This window comes from Salvia miltiorrhiza, chromosome 2 (genome assembly GCF_028751815.1).
Source record: "Salvia miltiorrhiza cultivar Shanhuang (shh) chromosome 2, IMPLAD_Smil_shh, whole genome shotgun sequence".
NCBI lineage: Eukaryota > Viridiplantae > Streptophyta > Magnoliopsida > Lamiales > Lamiaceae > Salvia > Salvia miltiorrhiza.
In genome coordinates, this window is record NC_080388.1 from 19,372,356 (window position 1) to 19,393,709 (window position 21,354).

General features: G+C 37.0%; 1 protein-coding gene and 1 long non-coding RNA gene across 6 annotated transcripts; one reads left to right on the forward strand and one right to left on the reverse strand.

The window, feature by feature from the left end:
• Nucleotides 1-6,190: 6,190 nt before the first annotated feature.
• On the reverse strand, nucleotides 6,191-7,893 carry LOC131011484 (uncharacterized). Of its 2 annotated transcripts, XR_009096948.1 has the most exons (3): nucleotides 7,813-7,893; nucleotides 6,507-7,723; nucleotides 6,191-6,405 (listed from the first exon to the last, which is right to left on the reverse strand). It is a non-coding gene; the product is annotated as an uncharacterized LOC131011484 (long non-coding RNA). The 2 variants fall into 2 exon arrangements; XR_009096947.1 differs by lacking the exon at nucleotides 7,813-7,893 and having other exon boundaries at nucleotides 6,507-7,806.
• Nucleotides 7,894-13,847: 5,954 nt separating this feature from the next.
• On the forward strand, nucleotides 13,848-19,750 carry LOC131011485 (uncharacterized). Of its 4 annotated transcripts, XM_057939278.1 has the most exons (10): nucleotides 13,857-14,331; nucleotides 15,001-15,092; nucleotides 16,044-16,151; nucleotides 16,591-16,748; nucleotides 16,854-17,019; nucleotides 17,095-17,222; nucleotides 18,805-18,874; nucleotides 18,947-19,054; nucleotides 19,138-19,228; nucleotides 19,521-19,750. In XM_057939278.1, the coding sequence occupies exons 3-9, from the start codon at nucleotides 16,077-16,079 to the stop codon at nucleotides 19,222-19,224; spliced, it is 792 nt and encodes a 263-aa protein (XP_057795261.1). In that variant the 5' UTR covers nucleotides 13,857-14,331; nucleotides 15,001-15,092; nucleotides 16,044-16,076; the 3' UTR covers nucleotides 19,225-19,228; nucleotides 19,521-19,750. The 4 variants fall into 4 exon arrangements, 3 of the variants coding, with proteins under 3 accessions (XP_057795259.1, XP_057795260.1, XP_057795261.1); XM_057939276.1 differs by having other exon boundaries at nucleotides 13,848-15,092; XM_057939277.1 differs by having other exon boundaries at nucleotides 13,848-15,092; nucleotides 16,594-16,748.
• The last annotated feature ends 1,604 nt before the right edge of the window (nucleotides 19,751-21,354 follow it).

The following is a 21,354-nucleotide window of genomic DNA, read 5'->3' on the forward strand; positions in this document are numbered from 1 at the left end:
TTCCTTCATTCCAAGGGTTTCTTGTTTCCATATATACTCTGTGAGATTTGTTCAGGGCTAGCGTGTTTGATTGCTGGTTTTGTTTTCCATATACACCTTTTCCATAATCCATAAGTCCATCATTCACACTAGAGATGGTGGTCAGAATTTCCACTAGGGTTTTGTATGAAGAAGCAAACGAGGGGCGTTGGCGTAGCTATGGTGGTAAGAATTATCGAGATGACAACATCAGCAACATCAAGATGTCCATTCCTTCATTCCAAGGGAGGAACGATCCAGACCAGTATCTTGAGTGGGAACGAAAGGTGGAGCTGCTATTTGACTGCCACAACTATTCTGAGCTCACAAAGGTGAAGTTGGCAGCGAGTAAGTTCACGGACTACGCACTGGTGTGGTGGGATCAGATGATAACAAGTAGGAAGCGAACTGGAGAGCCACCTATTCAGACTTGGCAAGAGATGAAGGCGGTGATGAGAAAGCGTCATGTGCCTAATTATCACTACCGGGAGCAACTTCAACAGCGACTAACTCAAAATTTTCGAAGGGGTTTCATGAAAGAAGCAAAATCTTTCGAGGAAGACTTAGAGAATGCTCGCCGACAATTCTATGGCGGCAAGACAAGGCAAGGTGGCGCAAGGGATGATTGGATCTATGAGAATCACGATCGTAACTCGTATCTCGAAGGGGAGTGGGATGATTGGATCTATGAGAATCGGGGCACTTGGAGGCGGTACCAACCATTTTCTAGTGGTTCCTCGTTCAAAGGGAATCAATGGAAAAATGAGGCGCTGCCACGTGATAACAAGAAGCAGTTTTTTCGGTCTCGGACAGAGGGGGTGAATTCAGCAAATCAAGGTAGTCTGGCAGTTTCCGATGGTTGCCATCAAGTTACAACGTGGTGCATGTATCAGGGATTTGGACATCGTATGAGTAAGAGTTCGAGCACACCAGTTATGATCATGAGAGATGATCGTAAGGTGGTGACTGCAGGTGAGGAGACCGATCCTGATATGCCAAAATTGGAGGAGACCGACGACGACGTGGCAATTGTGGTGAAAGTCGATAGAGAGGTTGTTGCTGTCCCAAATGAGGAGTCCAATCTTAAGTTGCTGGATTTGAAGGATTCACGTGAGGAAGTGCGTGAGAAATCTACCTTGGCAGCACAGGCCTTGACATAAGTTCAGGGCGTTGAAAAGGAGCAGCGATGCGATGTCGACGCAAAGGCAGTAGATGAGGTGAACACTAAGGAATAGCCGGTGGAGCAAAAGGAGAAGACGGTTGAAGTGGAAGTCGAGGTTGATGTCAAAGTTGATGAGTCTCATCATAAGTTGGAGCCACGTGAGGAAGTGCTGCTGGAGGAATCTATTCCATCTAATTTGGAAGCTAAGGATGTTGCCAATGAACAGCGCTGTGATGGTGCAATTAAGTTGGAACTGGCCTTGTTCCCACAACCTACGCTGCCATGGAAAAATGATATTGGCGATATCAAGCTCATGAAGTTGGAGAATGTTCCGTTTCAAATAGACAAGTATAACAGTGCAATCTTTTGTGATGCAGCGCTGATGGTTGATGCAACCATGGCTGAAGCAATCATGGCTGTTCGAAAGCAACCATGGCTATTCGGAAGAGAGGTGAAGCATGGTGGTATGTTGTTCAACAACAATTTCGGCATGTTCAAAGTTCAAAAAAATTCAGCGTTTGAGCCGAAACATATGGTTTTTGATCCCGGAAAGATGAATGATGGACAAGTGAGAACAGCTAGGGTCCATCAATCGTGTCTTGCAACAAACGAAGATCTGATTTTTTATCCCAGCATTGGCATTGACAACTTGGATTTGAGGACAAATCCTCTTCAAAAAGAGGGGAATGATGCAGCCAGAACAGAGCTAAGCTCACGCCAAAACATAGCTGAATTATGCACCAGACCGGAGCCAAGCTTGCCAGAGCTGAATCCGTTGTGCCAGAGCAGAACAAAAGGTCTTCAGAGCAGAGCAGAGCTGACGGAAATCCAGGGCAGAGCTGGCGTTCCAGAGCTGGACCTTTCCAGAGCTGGAGTTTTTCTCAGAGCTGGAGTTTTCAGAGCTGGAGTTTTTCAGAGCTGGAATTTTTCAGAGCTGGAGTTTTCCAGAGCTGGGCCTTTTCAGAGCTGGATCTTTTCAGAGTTGGAGTTTTTTTCAGAGTTGGAGTTTTCAGAGCTGGAGTTTTCCAGAGCTGGCGTTTCCAGAGCTGGCGTTTCCAGAGCTGGCGATTCCAGAGCTGGCGTCTCCAGAACTGGCATATTCCAGAGCTGACGCTTTTGGAGTTGGTTTTACTCGCTAGTTGTTAGAGCGTGTTGAACAAGTTTCTTTTGTTTTCTTGTTTTTAAGTTTCCTTGTTTTTACACTATTTTCTTCATTAGATTAGGGTTTAGTTTGCCTATTTATAAGGCTGTTGCGTGAGAATAAAAATATATCTTTTAACATATCTTTTATCAATCAAATTTGTGAGTTAATCTCTCTCAAGGACTTCGAGTTCTTCCTGAATTCTGCCAAAGCTAGAATTCAACTATCGACGTAACGACGAGTTCATCATCCCTCGTCGCGTGTCATTCATCGTCCCCGAGTGGCTGCATCAATGCACGTTGGAGTTTAGGGATTCGTCGCCTAGATCATTTCGTGGGTTAGGTGTTGATATTTTGGGATTTCCATCTTATCGTTCCAATTTTTATTCTTTATTATCGGTTCAAGTCTTCCGCGTCATTTTTCTCCAAACTGTTCGGCAGAACTCGATCAGCTCTGCAAGATTCAGTTCTGCCCAGCAGAATTCAGCCCTGCACCGGCGAGGATCATATCAGAAGTGATCCTCGAGCGCTATTTATAGGAGAGGTCTTGAATAGATCCGTTGGCGGAGAACGTCTTCAAGATTTCTTCCGTTGGAGAGCTTTTCGAATTTAGGCTGAGGCTTCAATCTTTGAGGTTCCTTGTTTGGTGAGAACGGCTATGTTGAAGAGTAGGATATGTGATGTCTCTGATAAAGTAGCCACCAAATAGGAATGACCTCTGCAGAGAGAGATGATCATGAGATCTCTGCATTTAATGCGGCTGTACTTTTGGAGTACATGGCTTCTTTTGAACGTTGGAAGTTCAGTCTGAGGAAGAATGTTTAACTGATACTTGACTTTAGTATCAGTCCGCTGAGTCCACGAGACACGCATTAAGTAATCAGTTCCGAACTGATTCTTCAACTGATACTTCAGTTGGTATCTTCAGTCTTCAGTCCTTCATCCTTCAGTCTTCAGTCTTCAGAACCACAAACTAAACTAGAAACGAACTCTAATACTTGAGTTCAAACAGTTCCAGTCTATTACAATTAAGACCTATGGATTTTGGTATCATCAAAACAAGGATTAGGATATTCCATAAAGTTCCCAACAATTTCCCCCTTTTTGATGATGCCAAAACCATACAGCAGTTCTAGACAAACAAAAAGACTGAACTTAGAGCACAAGTTCTAAAACAGGGTGAATATTATTCCCCCTTAACAATAGAACCTAAAAACTTGTACTTAGAGTCAAGGACGCAACAGTTCTAACACAGAACAAGGAGAAGACAGTAAAACTTTAATCAGAGCCTGGACAAAGAGTCATTGTCTTCAGGTTGAGATCAAAAGAAGTTCTTTTCATTAAAATTAAGACTGATAAGACATCAGTCGAGGTACAGAGAAAGACTTACATTGGAGTAAAAAGAAAAACAAAATCCTCATGGGAAACCCATGGACTCCAGCAGTCTGCATCGTTGCGCCTTGAACTTCTTGATCTTCATCTTCTGTCTTCGTGTTCCTAAGCTTGTTCCACTCTCACTTGTTTTCCGTTGATTTGAGGTCTTTACTGGAACGTCATCCTTACAACTTCTGGTGATCCTTTTGCTTTACCATCTTCAGTTAAGAAAAGAAAATGCAGGAAAAACCTTTGAGAAAGTATTTCTCTGACGTCCTAATTTCCCTCTTTTTAACATCAAAAAGAGAGATGATGATGGAAGCTATGATCGGATGGTACCCAACTCCTAGTCTCAGAAGCTCTTGAGAAGATTCGAGAATAGGATGAGTCCAGAGATGCAGAAGAGGAAGACGCCAGTGGGGAGGTGAGGTGAGGAGGGATACGGAGAAGTGGATGAAGGCGAGAGGATGAAGAAGACGGAAGAGAGAGAGAGGAAGGCTGCCTTAAAGAGGGAGAAGGCTGCCTTGAGAGGTGAAAGAAGGGCTTAAGAAGAAGAGAGAGGGGACGGGGATGGAGAAAAAGGGAGAGAAATGAAGAATGGTGTGAGAGGGAACAGTGGCAGCTGAGAAGACTAACACTATCGATTCGCCAGCACGAAGTCTTTGAAGAATAGACCTTGTGCGGCTGAAGATGTCGGCCGACAACGAGACAAGACTCGTTGTTGTTGCATGCCAGGGAGGAGTGCAAGATATCTGAGATAAAGTTGATCTCCTCCAAAGCTGTGAAGCTTCTTGGCGCCAGGCATGAGGATGGAAGACACTCGCTTTGCTGGATACAAGTGAGGGTAGATCAAGCTTTGACGCCGGAGAGACGTTGAGATCCAGTGGAAGGGTCCGGTGAAGACCAAGAATGTGAGCGTCATTCTCCCACTCCACGACTTTGCAGTCATTGAATTCTCCTTTTGTCGGAACAAATTTTTCTGCAACTTTGGAAAGATTGGAAATTTTGCTCACAGTGAAGGCTGTGGAGAGTTGTTAGTTGATGCAGAAAATATGTGAAGACATCATGGTATAAATAGATAAATTTTACCAAGTAAGAAGATGAAAAGTTTTTCAAAAACTGTGCCTAAAATATTTTTGAAGCAAAATTCACGTCTGACGTCACTGCAGGGGACGGAAGCTTCAAAAGGTGAGAGATATCATTGCATTATGTCATGTCAATGAGATTCTCAAGAAATATTATCACAGAGGCAAAAGGTTGGAAAGATTTTTAGAGAAGATCAGGACAAGTTCAATCAAATACAAATTTTCCCTTTAAAAATACTTGTCCTTCTCGGATTTTCCATTTTCCAACAATCAGTTAAAGTTTTTGAAAGAAACTGATCAGTTAGAGAAAGATTTTGAATTTAAAACACAAAACTCTTAACTGAAGTAACTGATTTTAAGTAGTAAGCTTAAAAATACTTACAGATCAACTGATCATTGTAGTCAGTCGATACCACTTGATCCTGGTTGACTTATCAGGATGACTTCTCTTCAGGTGAGCGCTTGTCTTCATTGCTTTCTACGTCAGCGGTCGTAGAACAGCAGTTGGTTGACCACCAGACAACCACTACAAGAAATATGACCTTTTGCAACACGGAAAATGTGTCGCAAACTCTAGTTTTTATTTCGCAAAAGCTAATTTGCGACATTTCTTGCGACACGGTGAATTGTGTCGCAAAAGGTTGTGATGTTAATTAACGACAATATTTTCCTATAGTGACGCAATATATATGACACTTTTTGCATCACTAAATTTAATGTTGTATAAATTTCGTGACACATTATGTGTCATTAGTCTTAGTGACGCATGTTAGTTTGCGACACATTACACAACATTAATTGAAATGACGTGTTCTAATTTGCGACATTAGCTTGCAATGCCGTATAAATTTTACGGCATATTATGCATCATTTATCTTAGTGACACATGTTAGTTTGTGTCACGTTACACGACATTGATTGAAATGATGCATTGTAATTTGCGACACTAGCTTGTGTCATTACAATTATGTGATGTATAAATCCTCGACGCTTGTAGCATCATGTTTAAAATGTCACGAGTATTGCGACACATAACAATTGTTGTAAATTTTTTATTGTCGCAAAATATACAACACTTTTTTTATCACTTTATTACTATGTCATAAATTTTGCATCACTTATACGACACTAATTAAAATGATATGTTCTAATTTGTGACACTAATTAATGCATCATAGTTATTTGTGACACATGTGATGTCATAGTTAAATTGTCGCATAGTTACAACATAGAACATTTGTTGTTAAAAATTGATCTCAAGTCGCAAAATATACAATACATTTTGCATCACTTTTAATTGTCTCATAAAGTTTACATCACTTGTATAACACTTCATTGAATAATTTTATCATTTTATCTGTAAATAATGCCTCATCAAAAATATGGAAAGCAAAAATTAACACAATATCAATTGAACATGAAATAAATATTATATAAATGTCAGTGAAAACACCTAAATTGATTTATGTCTATATTAATAAGAAATCTAAATTCAAATATCAAATATCAAATATCTATATTCATCTAGCTACGGGAAAAATGCACATACATCATCTAAGTGACAATGTCACATTAAATGTCTTCTCATCTTTCTCTTGCTCTTCCTTATTTCAATTTTCCTCGTTCCTGCATAATTTAAAAAAGGGTTAATTATCAAATTGCCCCCTATCGATTGCGTCCCTATGTCTTTTAACCCCCTAAAGTCAAAGGGAAGAGCTGCCCACTACCTCAACGTGACTTTTTTGCACCAATTTCCCCTCTATCGATAAGGGTCCCCCTCGCCTGAGCTGCCTACTACCTCAACGTGACTTTTTAGCACCAATTTCCCCCCAATCGATAGGGGTCCCCCTCGTGTTTAGCCCCCTAAAGTCATGGGGGAGAGCTGCCTCAATCGAAAAGCTGGAGGGAAATTGGTGCCAAAAAGCCACGTTAAGGTAGTGGGCAGCTCTCCCCTCTGACTTTAGAGGGCTAAAGGCCATAGGGACGCCATCGATAAGGGGCAATCTGATACTTAACCCTTTAAAAAAATAAATTATATTTTACAAATATGGATAGAGAATTAATTGAAAATATTGTTATCAACTCGATTATTCATCTTTTTCCATCTATAAAAGTGGCCAAAGATATATATTACAGAAATGTTAAATCATAAAATAATTGAAATATATACTATTAAGAATTTGATCACTTAGCGCAAACTTCTATTGCTTCACTCCATTGTTTCAAATATAGATTTTCGTTTCCCCATAAAACAAAACAGATGGAGTGATACATATGCTAATCATAATATGATAACCTGTAGCACGCAAGAAAATAGAGCTCATAGATGTGCAACAAATATTGTAAGTAGACCAATATAGTAAAATATTAGCAATAAGATTTTATCATATTTCAATATTCAACTAAAAATGCACAATTAAAGAAATCTAGCTTCTCTATGTACAAGCAACCCACCTCTTAATAATGGCATTACATGCATAACAACCATCTCTTACGCACTCTCCAGTCATCTTTTTAAGAACCAACTGAGAAAGAAATCTCCCAACAAATGCATCCCCATATAAATCATGATAACAAACTACCAATGCCAAAAAGATTAATCCTTTGTACAACATGAACATGTATGAAGCCCAAAATACAAATCAACAACACAATCACTCTCATATGTATCAAACCGAATAAATGAAAATTATTTGAAAGCAAAAAACCAAGGAAAATAAACTCAAAATTAAATAAAAACATAAATATTAAAAATCATAATAAATCAACACATTAACAGAAAAAGCCTAATTTATTTTCACTTAATACATATCATTGTCGAGACAATTCTGACCACGCCATTTGAAAAATCTGGATCCCAGCATAGCACATTCGAATCTATGGAATACTCTCAATTAATCACCAGGGTTACGAAAAAGAAACCTGAGTTCTTTTTAGTTCGAGACTGCAAGGAAAAAAATTAATTACCGTGGAGTGGTCGAAAACAAAGATGAAGAGCATATTGAAGATAATCAAATCTCTAGGGCTAATCACCTTAAGCGGCGTACAAAGGAATTGGGACTAGAGTGAAGCCTAGGCGGTTTTTATTTAGCGTCGGGGGGCGGGTTAAATAATTCTGAAAAGTTTTTGTTTTGCCCGCAAAAAGTGAAAATTTTAAATTATTTTGGAGGATTTTCGGTTTATGCTCCGTCCGCCAAAAGTGGACCACTTTGGCTGGGCACGGGATTTAATAAAATTTGTGATAATTTTGATGTAGTGGAGAAAGAGTCCCACCACTTTATGAGATGTGTGGTTGAGATTGAATTTGAGGTGGTTTTTTTGTAAATAAAGAGTGTGTAAGGATAAAAGATTAAAGTGGATGGTGGGACCATTTCTATAAAAGGAAAGTGGTATACTCTTTGCGGATGCCCGATATAGTAAAAGTGGTCCACTTTTGGCGGACGGGGAGTAAGTCATAAGAGTGGGATAATTTTCATTTTCCGATTTCAACTATTCACGTCATTTTTAAGATCACAATTTTTTCTTCATTTATATTAGTACTATAAAATCAATTGCCTGCTTTTTACATTTGAACAAGTAACTAGAAAATGATTTTTAAAAAATTGCATTGAATATTTCGAGGGCATTATTTTCTTCCATTTACCCCCCTTATTTTTTGAGAAAAATGATGTTTATTTACATGAAAAATATTTACTGATTGATAAGATATACTATTAAATTAAAAATAAAATTAATTGGAAAATTTTTTTTTCACACGTACCAAATATCAATATTTAGTAATTATATGAGTCACTACATACAGATAAAGTAAACTATGTGGCTAATCTACAATTTTCAATTTGAGATCAGACAAGAGTTTTAATTTTGATATATATATATATATATATATATATATATATAGAGAGAGAGGTGGGCTAAAATAAAAACAGATTTTTTTACATAAAATAGGAACGGATCTCGGCCCTTTATTTTCCTAGATCCTATGGCTTAAAATCATCCTAAAGATCAGCACCAAAACTCACGCCTATTGCATTGGAGGATTTTTTTGTCATTATAAACAAAACTAACGCTTATAATATATCTTCTCAGATTTGGTATCTTTTATTTCATTAATCTCTTTCCATTTTAATGCATATATTTTCATTGCTCAAGAATAAAAATATATCTTATGAAAATATTGCTTCTATCATATTTTTTGGAATTCTTCTAAACAGTTACTTCTTACGACATGATTTGCTGGAATTACTAATCACAGATATATTGCATGAATCACGTTATGTTGCAGAACTGAATCGAAAATTATCTTGCATGAATCGCCCGTTGATTCAGCACGAATATTCATTTGCATGAATCGCCCGTTGATTCAGCACGAATTTTCATAGTATAATAACATGAATAAGAATGCATGTTACAATTTTTTTCGTAGTATTATTTAGGATTTTTATTAATTCAGAATGCCTATAGTTATTTGATTGATATGTAGATAACTTCTTTATTTTTTGTCCGTATCATGTTTCTTTTGAATTTTGAATTTGCATTCTATCCCATTTTTTAGGAAATACAGTTCATCTGCATTCTCATTTCTTTCACAAATTATAATGCCTTTCCCCTTCTTCTGAGCAAGGTAAGCTGCAATTCACAATATCGATGCAATTGTTAGACGATGATAGGGTTCACACAAAAAAATAGTGATTCAAACATCACAAACACAAGTTAACATCATTTGCTGAAAAGTATACATATTGATTCATGCTTCATCCGCATTGGTTCATTGAATACAATATATAATTCACCCACATTATTTGGTTCATGCACAACCACCAACTGATTCAAACATATAATTATAGATTTTAGAAATATTACCAATTGATCATCCTACATTTAGGCATGGTTCATACTAGCTCTCTTTGATTTCGTAATTGCCATTATAGATCTGAAATCCTTTACCGCAGGTTATTTTTTCTAATCTGTAATCTCGTGCTTTCGCTGATGATGAAATTCATCACGGTGTTATTGATGCTTCTCAGTCTTACTTACCAGTTTGCGTGAAAATTAAAAACTTTTTACAATATTCAATACAAAATGAAATTCGCTGAAAAAAAAAACATGCAATCTAGTTACACAACACCAAAACGCTTAGTAATTGTAAAAAAAGAAAATCGAAGCGCAAAAATTTATAATCGCTACGATTCCAAATCAAAACTCACCAAGGGTTTTAAGGTTTGTTTTCACCATTCCAAAAAAACTTGTCGCTGGTAGTACACCGATTTACTGTCTTGATGTATTTTGTGATATGAATTGCTGTTATGATTTCAAAAAAATCACTCGCTCAACCGCAAAGAGGAGAGAAATCGGCGAAAATAGAAGTGAAGAAAACTTAAACCTAACGTGTAGAGTTCATTCAATTTGAAGAAATTATTTATTATGTTTTAATTATAAGGTAGTTGATTCACATTGAATTCCATATCTTTTTCCACGCCGTCATTTCTAATCTGCAATCATTTAATGATTTGTTTCCTTTTGTAATCACATTAATATCGGGAGTCACAAATTTGATGCCGATAATGCCCATCCGTCCATACTTATGAATGAATCAGTCGAATTAGCAATTTGAATTAAAAACTAATCTAAAATCTAATCTTGGCCGCCAGTTTAATTTAATGGTTAGGATGTATTCCTATTTTATACACTAAGGGGTGTTTTCACCCTAGCCCAACCCTATATATATATATATATATATATATATATATATATATATATATATATATGGACAAATGTGGTGAGAATGGAGAATGATTGCATAAGCTGCATGTAATGACTGTATAACGAAATTCAATTAATTAGATAAAATTTTCGCGCTCTTCAGAATTCGAACCCAAGTAAAAATTTTATGCAGTATTATACTACAACTTATGCAACACTATATAATGGCTTATACAATCATTCTCATTTCTCACGAAAAATAGCATTCTCAATATAACTCATTCATATATATATATATATATAGGAATGGGATCATGTAGTATCCAATGCTTATAATAGATCCGTAGGTCCAAATTTAGACCACACATTTATGACATGTGGCGTATCAAGATGGTGACGCGTGGCAAGAAGCTTCCAAACATTTCAAGGCAAAATCTGGAGAGGGGTAAAATAGGAATATAATTTTCGGAATTAATAATTAAAATATATATATATATATATATATATATATATTTTTAAAATTTTCTCAAAATAGATACTCCCTCCGTCCGCCAAAAGTAGACTACTTTAGTTGGGCACGGGATTTAATAAAATTGTTGATGATTTTGATGTAGTAGAGAAAAGGGTCCCACGACTTTATGAGATGTGTGATTGAGATTGAATTTGGGGTGAGTTTTTTGTAAATAAAGAGTGTTTGTAAGGATAAAAGATTAAAGTGGGTGGTGGGACCATTTCCATAAAAGGAAAGTGGTCTACTCTTTGCGGACGCCCAATATAGTAAAAATGATCTAGTTTTGGCGGACGGAGGGAGTATATTTTAGATGCATAAAGTTTAATACGAAAATGCATGAAGGTTCATATAAAAATGCATAAAGTTTCATATAAAAATGCATAAGATTTCACCCCACCCCAACCCAACCCCACACCACCCCCTCACACCCCTGAACCCCACCCTACCCCTGAACCCCACCCCCCACCCAACCCCCTCCCCAATTTTTTTATTTAAAAAAAACTGGTTTTCGGACCACTGACCCACCCCTACCCCCCACCCCCACCAATTTTTTTTTAATTATTTTTTTAAAAAACTGATTTTCTGACCACTGACCCCCCCACCCCAAAATTTATTTTTATTTTATTTTATTTTTTTATTTTCTCAAAAATTGATTTTCTGACCACTGACCCCCCATCCACCCCTCACCCCCCTCCCCCCCAATTTTTTTTTTTTTTTGAAAAACTGATTTTTACATGCATTAAAAAATTACATGTTTTACATGCATATACTTTCGCACAAAAATGCATATACTTTCACACAAAAATGCATTACATTTTTTGAAAAAATATAATTTTTTTTTGGGCTGGAGGGTGGGTGGGGGGGTCAGCAGTCCGAAAATCAGTTTTTGAAAAAATTAAAAAAAAAATTGGGGGCGGAGGGTGGGTGGGGGGGGTGCGGGGGGGGGGGGTGGGTGGGTCCGCGACTCAACAATCAGAAAATCAGTTTTGAAAAAATAAAAAGAAAATAAAAAATTTGGGGGGTTGGGTCAGTGGTCAGAAAATCAGTTTTTTTAAAAAAAATAAAAAATAAAAATTTGAAGCTTATTTTGCCAAACACTTTGAAGCAACTTATAAGTTGTTTATAAGCTCTTAAACAGCTTATAAGCTCAGCCAAACACCCTCTGAGTCTGGAAAGGGAATGAGAGAGAGAGTGGTGTGTCGTGGAGGCGGTGGCTAGACTCGCCGAGAATTTTAGAGAGAGAGGCCGAGGGAGGCGGCGACGCCTCGCCGTCGCCAAGGAGGAAGACAGAGGAGGGGGCTATCGGGTTGTTTCAGCGCGAGGAAAGAGAGATCGAGAGATGGGGGCGAGAGAAGGGAGAACCGAGGGGTCAGTGGCTGTCGCCGCTTGCTCCGATGAGCTCCTGCGGCGGCGGATTTCGATGATGGAGGGGCGGATTTCTGGTGTCGGTAAGAGAGAGAGAGAGAGCGAGCGGATTTCATGGGTGTGTATGTGAGAGCCGAGGATGGCGCGGCTTCTCACCGCTGCTCCTTCGACGAGCGTCCGCGGCGGCAAAACTCCTGGGAGAGGGAAAAGGGGCTGAGTTCTTGTGTGTGTGTGTGTGTTTACCAGGTGTGTGCGTGTGTTTGAAAAGAGAAGGAAGAAGGGGTTACGGCAAGTGTTGGGCCATTTCTTTGGGCCGAGTATTATTTAATAAGTGATGGGCCGATTTTAAATGGAATTTGGGCTGATTTTTTTTTATTTAACATGGACTCAATTTTAATTAATAGTTGGGCCTTCATTCATTTAAAATTTTGGGCTGCCTTCTATTAATTAAATGGACTACACTTATATTAATTAATTGAACTATTAATTAGTTTAATTAATTATTATCTTAAAGAATAATTTGCATATATATTATTATTATGTGCATATTTTAAGTAAATTTCTTATTATATGCTAAGCATGACATGAAATTGCATTTTTTTTTGCAATAAGAGTATTTATGATTTAATTGGTCTTAATTATACCTTCAATTATAAAAGAAAATCGAGTAAGGATATTGTTGGTGTCCTTAACTCAAGAATTTTAGTTTTCAATTATTTATCCATTAAATTTTGAAAACCCGACTAAGTGAATCATAGAATGTTAAGCACTTTACAACGATTTAAGATTAGATTCAGGAGACCTATTAAGAGTATATATTTCTTGAAGGCTTCGTAGATCGTGAGGACAAACACTGGTATTCTGATTAAGAGATAAGATTAAACGACAGGCATTGCCTAATCAAGTGGACTTATTTTCCAAATGTATGATTGAGCTAATGAGCTTAAATGTTTCATGAAATACAAACTGTTTATCCAATAAATATTTTTGTGCACTCTACCATGTTTAAGGCTCCCACAGTTAATCAATTGAGGTTCTCTTATCGCCTAACACGTTGTTTGAGAATTGTATACACTTGTTACTACTAAAAATCAAAATAGGGATAACGGTTCATACATAACGGTTTTGGTTAAAAATCGTTATGTATGAGCGCACTTTTTAATATACATAACGGTTTTAGGAAACTCTGTTATGTATGTACTGTTATCTAAATGTATTTATAACAGTATCAAATTAAGTGTTACGTAATAGTGTTATCTATTATGATATTATATATCAGTGCTAGTGAAACCGTTAACCCAATCGTTATGTATGAGCATGTATTCAACAACGGTTGTTCAGCGTTAAGAATATCGTTATGTATGAGCGTAATTTATAACGGTAATTGCAACCGTTATTCCTTACTGTTATCTATGAACTTAAAAAAAAAAAAAAACTAAATTATTCCTTCTAAAAAATAGAAATATAACTCCCGCCACTCTTTCGCTCCAATTCCAAAGCTTTCGTTCCAAAATCCCCTATTCACCAAATCATCTTTTTCTTCACATTAATTTCACCAAAATCCCCAAATCACCAAATCTATTTGCAAAAAAAAATTGTAAGTGTGAAATTGCTACTCCCTTTCGCATCTAGCTTCCACCAAATTCTCGAACCCTTGTCGCCGCCCCAACTTTCTCCAACCGCCGCTCCAGCCTTTCCTGGCCACCGTCGGCTCGCCCCGCCGCCGTCGGGTCGCCCTGCCCTGTCTCCTTCGATTGACAGTCTGCCGCCTTCCACCAAATCTCGAACCCTTGTCGCCGCCCCAGCTTTCTCCGACCGCCGCTCCAGCCTTTCCTGGCCGCCGTCGGCTCGCCCCGCCGCCGTCGGCTCGCCCTGCCCTGTCTCCTTTGATTGACAGTCCGCGGCCTTCACCTAGCCTTTCCCTGACGACTCCGCAGCAGCAGCATTTTCCAACGCCAAGTTCCCAACGAAAGGTAATGCTATTTGGGTGTTTTGAGAATTTGTTGTGAGAATTTGCACTTATAAATTTGTCTATTTTTTCTTTTTCTCTTTCTACATTCTCTGTATTTTTTTATACAATTTTGTCTGGATTTGAACTTGAAGCCCTCCGAAAATAAGTTTCTGTCAACGCTGCTCCTGCCGTCAATTGCTTTTTCTGATTTTGCGAGATGATTTTATTCATTTAGCTAGCACTCATGCATCCATCATTCAATTCATCCTTTGTACAGTGACTTGTTTGAGAACACATGTGACTTGTTTATAGAAACAAAGCAAAGTCTTATTTGAAGATGATTTGTAGCAATGGTTGTAGCTAGGAGTGTCATTCATCTCTGCCTTCAGCTCAAGATGATTTGTAGCAATGGTTGTAGCTAGGAGGAATAGAATGTTGTAGGGTGAATCTGCAACTCCTTAGGACTTGTCTGATACTTCTGGGCTTACACTTAGTTTTTATTAATGCTATATCTAGGAAATTCACTCCAAACACGTGTGAGTTTGTGTCTTCTATTGAATGCACCTGTTGCCTTATTCTGCTTCTTCATTGATCTGTTTGTGCTTCATTGGAGCTGTAATGAGTTATAGAATGTATATCTATTCTTATTGTTATGTTCTTTTTTCTGGGTGCTCAACTGCTGCATATAAAGGAAAGCGTGCAGCAGCATTGGCAGCTTGTAGGACGTTGGCTGAAGATCCAACCAAGCTGTGTTTTCCAGCTACTAAGATTGTTGCATTTAAGGTAACATGGGACTTGTAACCTTTTGCTATGAATTGCTTATAAATTGGGTTGTCTGTTTTGACGATTTGTTTGCATTTGTGTTTGTGGTGTATATTTCTTGTATGAGTTGTGAAGATTGAGTGTATGAATCGATGTTTGTTCTAGTATATATATACTTTGTGAGAGAGAGAGAGATATTACAGATTGTTATTACAGTGTTTATGTTGGTAGTTTTATTTAAGGGCATTTGGAATTGACTTTGAATTTCAACTAGTAAATAACTTGCACAAACTTGTACTAGTAAAGAAAAATATATTATCCTGCTTGCTAGCTACTGTTGTTATGAGTATCTTTGTTTGCAAACTTGAACTATTATATTTAAATGATTAGTTGTGAATAGATTGTTATATATATATATATATATATATATATATATATATATATATATATATACATACTTGAATGGTATATCGGCTGGAAACTTTCCTCGTGCCCGTTAGATCACCAAACTTGGTGAGCTGGGTCTGGACTGTCACAATGCCACGTACCTTTGAGTATTTTTATTTGCTAAATTGAATGATGTTCTTTAAATGGTTGGTTGTGAATAGATTTTCAGGACATTGAGGTGTTTACTAAGTTGATTTTTGAAATGGACAAAGTATGGATGTCAAGTAATAGGCTATCAAAAGAGTATGAAGAAGGGGTTGAAGCTTTCTTGAGTTTTGCAGTGAAAAGTGGTTGTGATCCTATGTTTATGTCTTGTCCTTGTGCGAGGTGTGCTAACACTAGGAAGATGTCATTTAACTTCTTGAGTTCAGGCTCGTTCCCCTCCTGTTAAGTCATATAGTTGACCACTAGCTAAAAGTTTCTCCAATTACTCATTTTAGTCCCCTTTTGTATTGTGTTAGCTGGACTTGCTAAGTTTTTGGCATTTACTTATAGTTTGTCTTTTTGCCTCTGATACATTACCAGGAACCTGCATTTCGGAGACTAATTTTTATAACTATGCTTGCATGGGAGAATCCTCTGCGGAAAGGAAAGGGTAACCGAGTTAAATTATTCAAAGGGAGTAATTTTCAGGTATTGCCTATCTGTCAGGTTTTCCATGTATTGTCATTTATCTGAATTCTTGTATATTACCTTCTTGTTGTTGCTTTTGTTAAATGCTTCTCAAATTAGTCTATGTTATCTGAGGTAGCTTCTTAAAGTGAATTCTTTGAAATAATTTTGAGGTATGTAGTCTATTTGACCGTCTTTCCATAGATTGTCATCTATCAACATTCTTGTATGTTGCCTTTTGAAGAAATGCTTCTAAAATTTATTATGCATTATTGGAGGCCGAACAGGAAAAGTACCTTGTTCAATTGAAATTCTAGAAATACAGAAAAAAATTAGATCAGTAAATGTTAGGGTTCAAAGTATTCTCCTAGAACTGGTTGAATGTGACAATTAGTCTCTTTTACAAGATATATACAAACATTGAGATGTACTGACCAAATATCCGTTTTCAAACATGAAGAAGAAGCTCGTGGGAGAAGAAGCTTTTGTTCGCATTGCTCCTGTTGTTTCTGGTGTAGCTGATTGTCCCACTGCACATAATCTTTTCAGAGCTTTAGCTGGTGAAGAAAAGGGCGTCTCATTTAGCATATGGTCCACATATATTACCGAACTTGTCAAGTGAGCATTTTCTTCTCGACTTTGGTATTGATGCCTTATGTTCCATGACCACTATCGGTTTTTATCCATGAATCTTGACAGTTTTTGTTCCTTCTCAATTTGTAGAGTGCATGAAGGCCGAAAGTCTTATCAATTTCAGGACATCTCCCAATTTCCTAAGGAAAAAATCCTGTGTCTTGGTTCCAGTCGAAAGCAGCCTGTTCTAAAATGGGAGAATGACATGGCATGGCCGGGAAAGGTCACTTTGACCGACAGGGCACTTTACTTTGAGGTATTGTCTTTGAGTGATCGAATAATTCTGATGCTGATTTTTCTTAAAACCTTTTTTGACTATTTTTTTTATCAGGCAGCTAGCTTGGTCGGAGGAAAAGATGTTGTAAGGCTGGATCTTACTCATCACAATTCAAGAGTTGAAAAAACAAGGGTGGGACCTTATTTGACTCTGCAATCTCCATCACATCTGGTCCGGAGTGAGTAAGCTTCTCCGACCTTATTTGCAGTTAAATTATGTATCAGAGTTTGCTTGACATCTTCCTATTTCCATTAAAAGCATCCAAACTAGAAGTTGAAGTTCATATAATCTCAAAAATCTAACTTCTTTTTCTTGTATTGACTGTCATTTAACTTCATTTTTGTCCGTATATTAATTTGCTTCTTGAAGGAACCATAGTTTGACGTATGATCCATTTCCCGTGACCTATTTCGGATGCCAAACGAGTACATACAAAAATCACAAGTGCTTATTGCAAGAGCTCGAAACTTACTTGCAAATCTGGCGATCAAAGACTCCAGTGTTGATCTTCCAACTTGTTCCCACGGTAAAGCTCGACGTTGGGTGGCAACGTGCTTCAAGCTCTCTCCCTCAAAGTTGGCGTCTCCTCACTCTCACAATCTTGCTCTCACGTGTGTGATTAATTAATTAGGTTTAGGGTTGTCTTATTACTTATACTAGGTATTAGACATACCTAAATAATAAGCCCAAAACATAATTAAATCAAACCAAGCCCAAAGGCTTAAGAGAGGAGGGGACGCCCCACTTAAGGAGTTGAACCTTTATTGGGCCAAGCGGGGATCTACTAGCTTGAATAAAGTTTGGCCTCCCAGTGCTCGATTTTCTTATCCAGCCCAGAATAAAATCGAGACACAAGTATTAATTTATTCCACTAGAAAATTAATACTGAATTACCTCTTTATTCTTTAGGTGAGTCGGGGCTAGTATTAGACTTAATTAATCCCCGTGTTTAAGATATCTAATATCCATTAATTAATTAATTTCTCCGACGATCAATTAATTAATTAATTAGTCGTTTAATTATAAACGACATCTCGAGTGCTACCACTTAAACTTATCATCGTATTGAAACTAATTCCACCTGCAAGGGTTTAATACGATAAACTTATTAAGTTCTTCGAGAGGATATTATCATCCTGTTATTAGCAGGACACGGTTCCTTATTGCAATATAATCGCATGTCAAATAATAATTGCTATCACCCAAAGTATCGAGTATATTGAGCTTCAAGAGAACTCTCACCCATGATAAATCAAAGCAATAGTCAATCTATTATTCACACCGATTAATCCAACTAAGGTTAAGACTATTTAAGTCGCCGAGATCTTGATTCTTAATTAGTCAGAATATAAGAATTCATCTCACTGTGATCCTGTTCAATACACGAAGGTACTAGCATAAATAAATAGCCAAGACAAACTATTTATCCATTTATGCTACAATCTAAACCAGCAACTCGCCCATAGTTGCCTCGATTGTGAACTCAATTTATATCTCAACTTTTTCCAATTATATGATCTTCTGTGATCTACAGCACACCATATAATCTATAGTATGAGATAAATTAGACTATAAAAGGATTATGCAATAACAATATTTCAGATAGAAGAATCACAGTGAACAAAGGAATCAATGTATACAAGCATAAAGTCTTGCTTTCAGTATACAACCCTTCACTTCTATTGGTTGTTTGTTGAAAGTAATTTAACTTCTTGATTGGGTGTCTATTCGTATATTAATTTGCTTGTATTCATTCTTTTGAAGTGCTATGAGTATCTACAATGCAAACAAAGGAAAGAAATTCAAGAACTCGGCAAAATGGGAAACTGTAAAGGTGTGTGCTATTGTTTATAGGTAATATTAATTCATAGTTGGTAACCTCATATTTTTATGATTCTAAATGTAGGCTCCTAGGCAACCTGGTGGTACGGAATGTGGATTTTTTGTGATGCGCTATATGAAAGAAATAGTGCAAGGGTTTGAAAAGGACGCCAATATTTCTTTGCCATCATTGGTAAATGCTTATAAATATATACTATCATATTTTAATGTAACATTTTTCATAAATTATACTTGACCACTAATTTTTATTTACAGTTTACGAATGTACAATATTCTCAAGTTGAAATCGATGAAGTTCGCGAGGAATGGGCTAAGTGTGTTCTTACACATGTATTGGACTGATCGGGTATGTTTGACTTGTGAATTATGATCAGGCTATTAATCCTCTTATATCATCCCTAAGTGTTGGTGATATACATGTGCCATATTAATCCTCTTATATCATCCTCTTATACTTATGAATTATGATCAGGCTTTAAAATTCACATATATAACTTAAGTAACAAATTACTGAAATTGGGCTTTTGAGATTAAGTTTAGATTCAAACATTTGTGAAGTTAATCTTCATTTAGCATCATTTTTAGTTTCTTTACATGGCACATAGTATTATGTTTTACTGATTTTGTTTCATGGTCAGGTGGCAATAACAGTTAGCAGGAAGATAGGAAGCTAGATGTGGCATTTTGGTTGGTGTTTTGTATGTCTTTTGAATCTGGAAAAAATGTAAGAATATGGAAAAGCAAGTGTTGAACACCATTTTTTTGTTAATATTGTTTGGATGTAAATTACATGACTATTTTAGGTACTTTGAAGCTACAATGTATGGAAGTTTAAATTATGTTATATAATATGTTTTGGATTGTATTATTTGAGAATATTGTATATTTGTATGAATTATAATTAGGAAATTACAAAAAACAGGCAAAAAAATAAAAAACCCCTGAAAATATGGTTAATTTTATAACTGAGAATACATAACGGTTCTCATTGCCGTTTCTAATATGTATAAACACTGTTATCTATAATCTAATTACACAACGATAATATAAATTTATAACGGTAAAACACTGTTACAATTGATACCAAAGATAACGGAAATAACCGTTATGTGAAGTACAAAAAAGAGTTGTATATAATCCCAGCACAGTCTCTACGAAATATATTTTATAACGGAAAAATAAATTTCGTAACGATAAAAAAGCGTTATGTTTTCTACCATTAAACAACGGTGGATAACCATGATGTAAAACATAAATCACCATTATTTATATAACTAATACATATCGGAAAACAAACTTTTTATAACGGAAAATATTCGTTATGTATGAGTATTATACACAACGATTTTGCGTGTGTTATGGATTTTCGATAAACCGTTATGTATTCATAGTATACATAACGGTATATTACTGTTATGTATGAACGCCCTCATACATAACACCACTATATACAACGGTAGTTTTGGTACACACATAATGGAAATTTACCGTTATGTATGAGCGTTTTTTTTAGTAGATATGACTCGGTGGGTTGATCTCCATCGGGCACTAACCAGAGGCGTTATAAGGGTGCTCAGCTGGATGTGTTTCGGAGCATGAGAAATATGAGGCCTGCCTGGGTAGCGTTCCGAGGTCAAAGTAAACTTGTCTGGGTTACGCCCTCAGTTCAAGTAAGCGGGAGACTGTCGCAGCCCGATTCCCAAACGCTAGTGATAGCGGGGTACGAGTATCGATACGACTAAAAAAAATGAATAAAGGACATCACAACTAAATTGAACATCGGCGCAGAAGCTTACATCAAACATGCCAAGACAAAGACTCATAATTCGACTCAAGGGTGTATTCATCAACATCGTTATGACTTCTTGAATATTAGGAATTTCAAGAAGAAAAACAAAGTAGGTACTGCTTATTTTCCATAAGGAAGCCTAACAACGAGAGTAACACAGCAAAAGGCGTAACAATCATATGTATGAAGACATATAATTGCGAGTATATTGCTTGATTAAAAAGAATAATGTATCAGTTCACTAAGGTTTTATCAACATCAAAAGGAAAACAAAGTTCATCATCCTTAAGACTCTAACATCAAAGGAAAACAGCAAGGAAAACTTCATCGGTGAAACCATCCCCACCAGCACCAGTCCAATCTCGCTCCAAAGCTTATCCTGCACATTTAGAAATATATGCAGGGCGTGAGTAATAATACTCAGTGGGCAAACGCCGAAAAAACATCAAAGGCGCTCTTAGAGCTATATGTTTGAAAACTTGCCATATCTTCGGCAATGCACAGAAATAAGTTAGCATCAAAGAATCTGTACATGCAGTTTTCATAATCATAACATCATAAGTAAACGACTGCAGTCAAAAATATTCATCATGTATGTACCACGTCTACAACATCATCATTATTATCGATAGTGAGAAGTAGGCCTCCCTCTCAAGTACCGTGACTGGCCGACCCGAAGACGG

What these genes read in the sequence shown, in the direction of transcription:
- LOC131011485 (XM_057939276.1), top strand. Translation starts at nt 14,868, where the DNA reads ATGCACCTGTTGCCTTATTCTGCTTCTTCATTGATCTGTTTGTGCTTC. An exon ending in TCAAAGGGAGTAATTTTCAG is followed by an intron (nt 16,152 to 16,590) that starts GTATTGCCTATC and finishes TCAAACATGAAG; the next exon opens with AAGAAGCTCGTGGGAGAAGA. An exon ending in TCACATCTGGTCCGGAGTGA is followed by an intron (nt 17,223 to 18,804) that starts GTAAGCTTCTCC and finishes ATTCTTTTGAAG; the next exon opens with TGCTATGAGTATCTACAATG.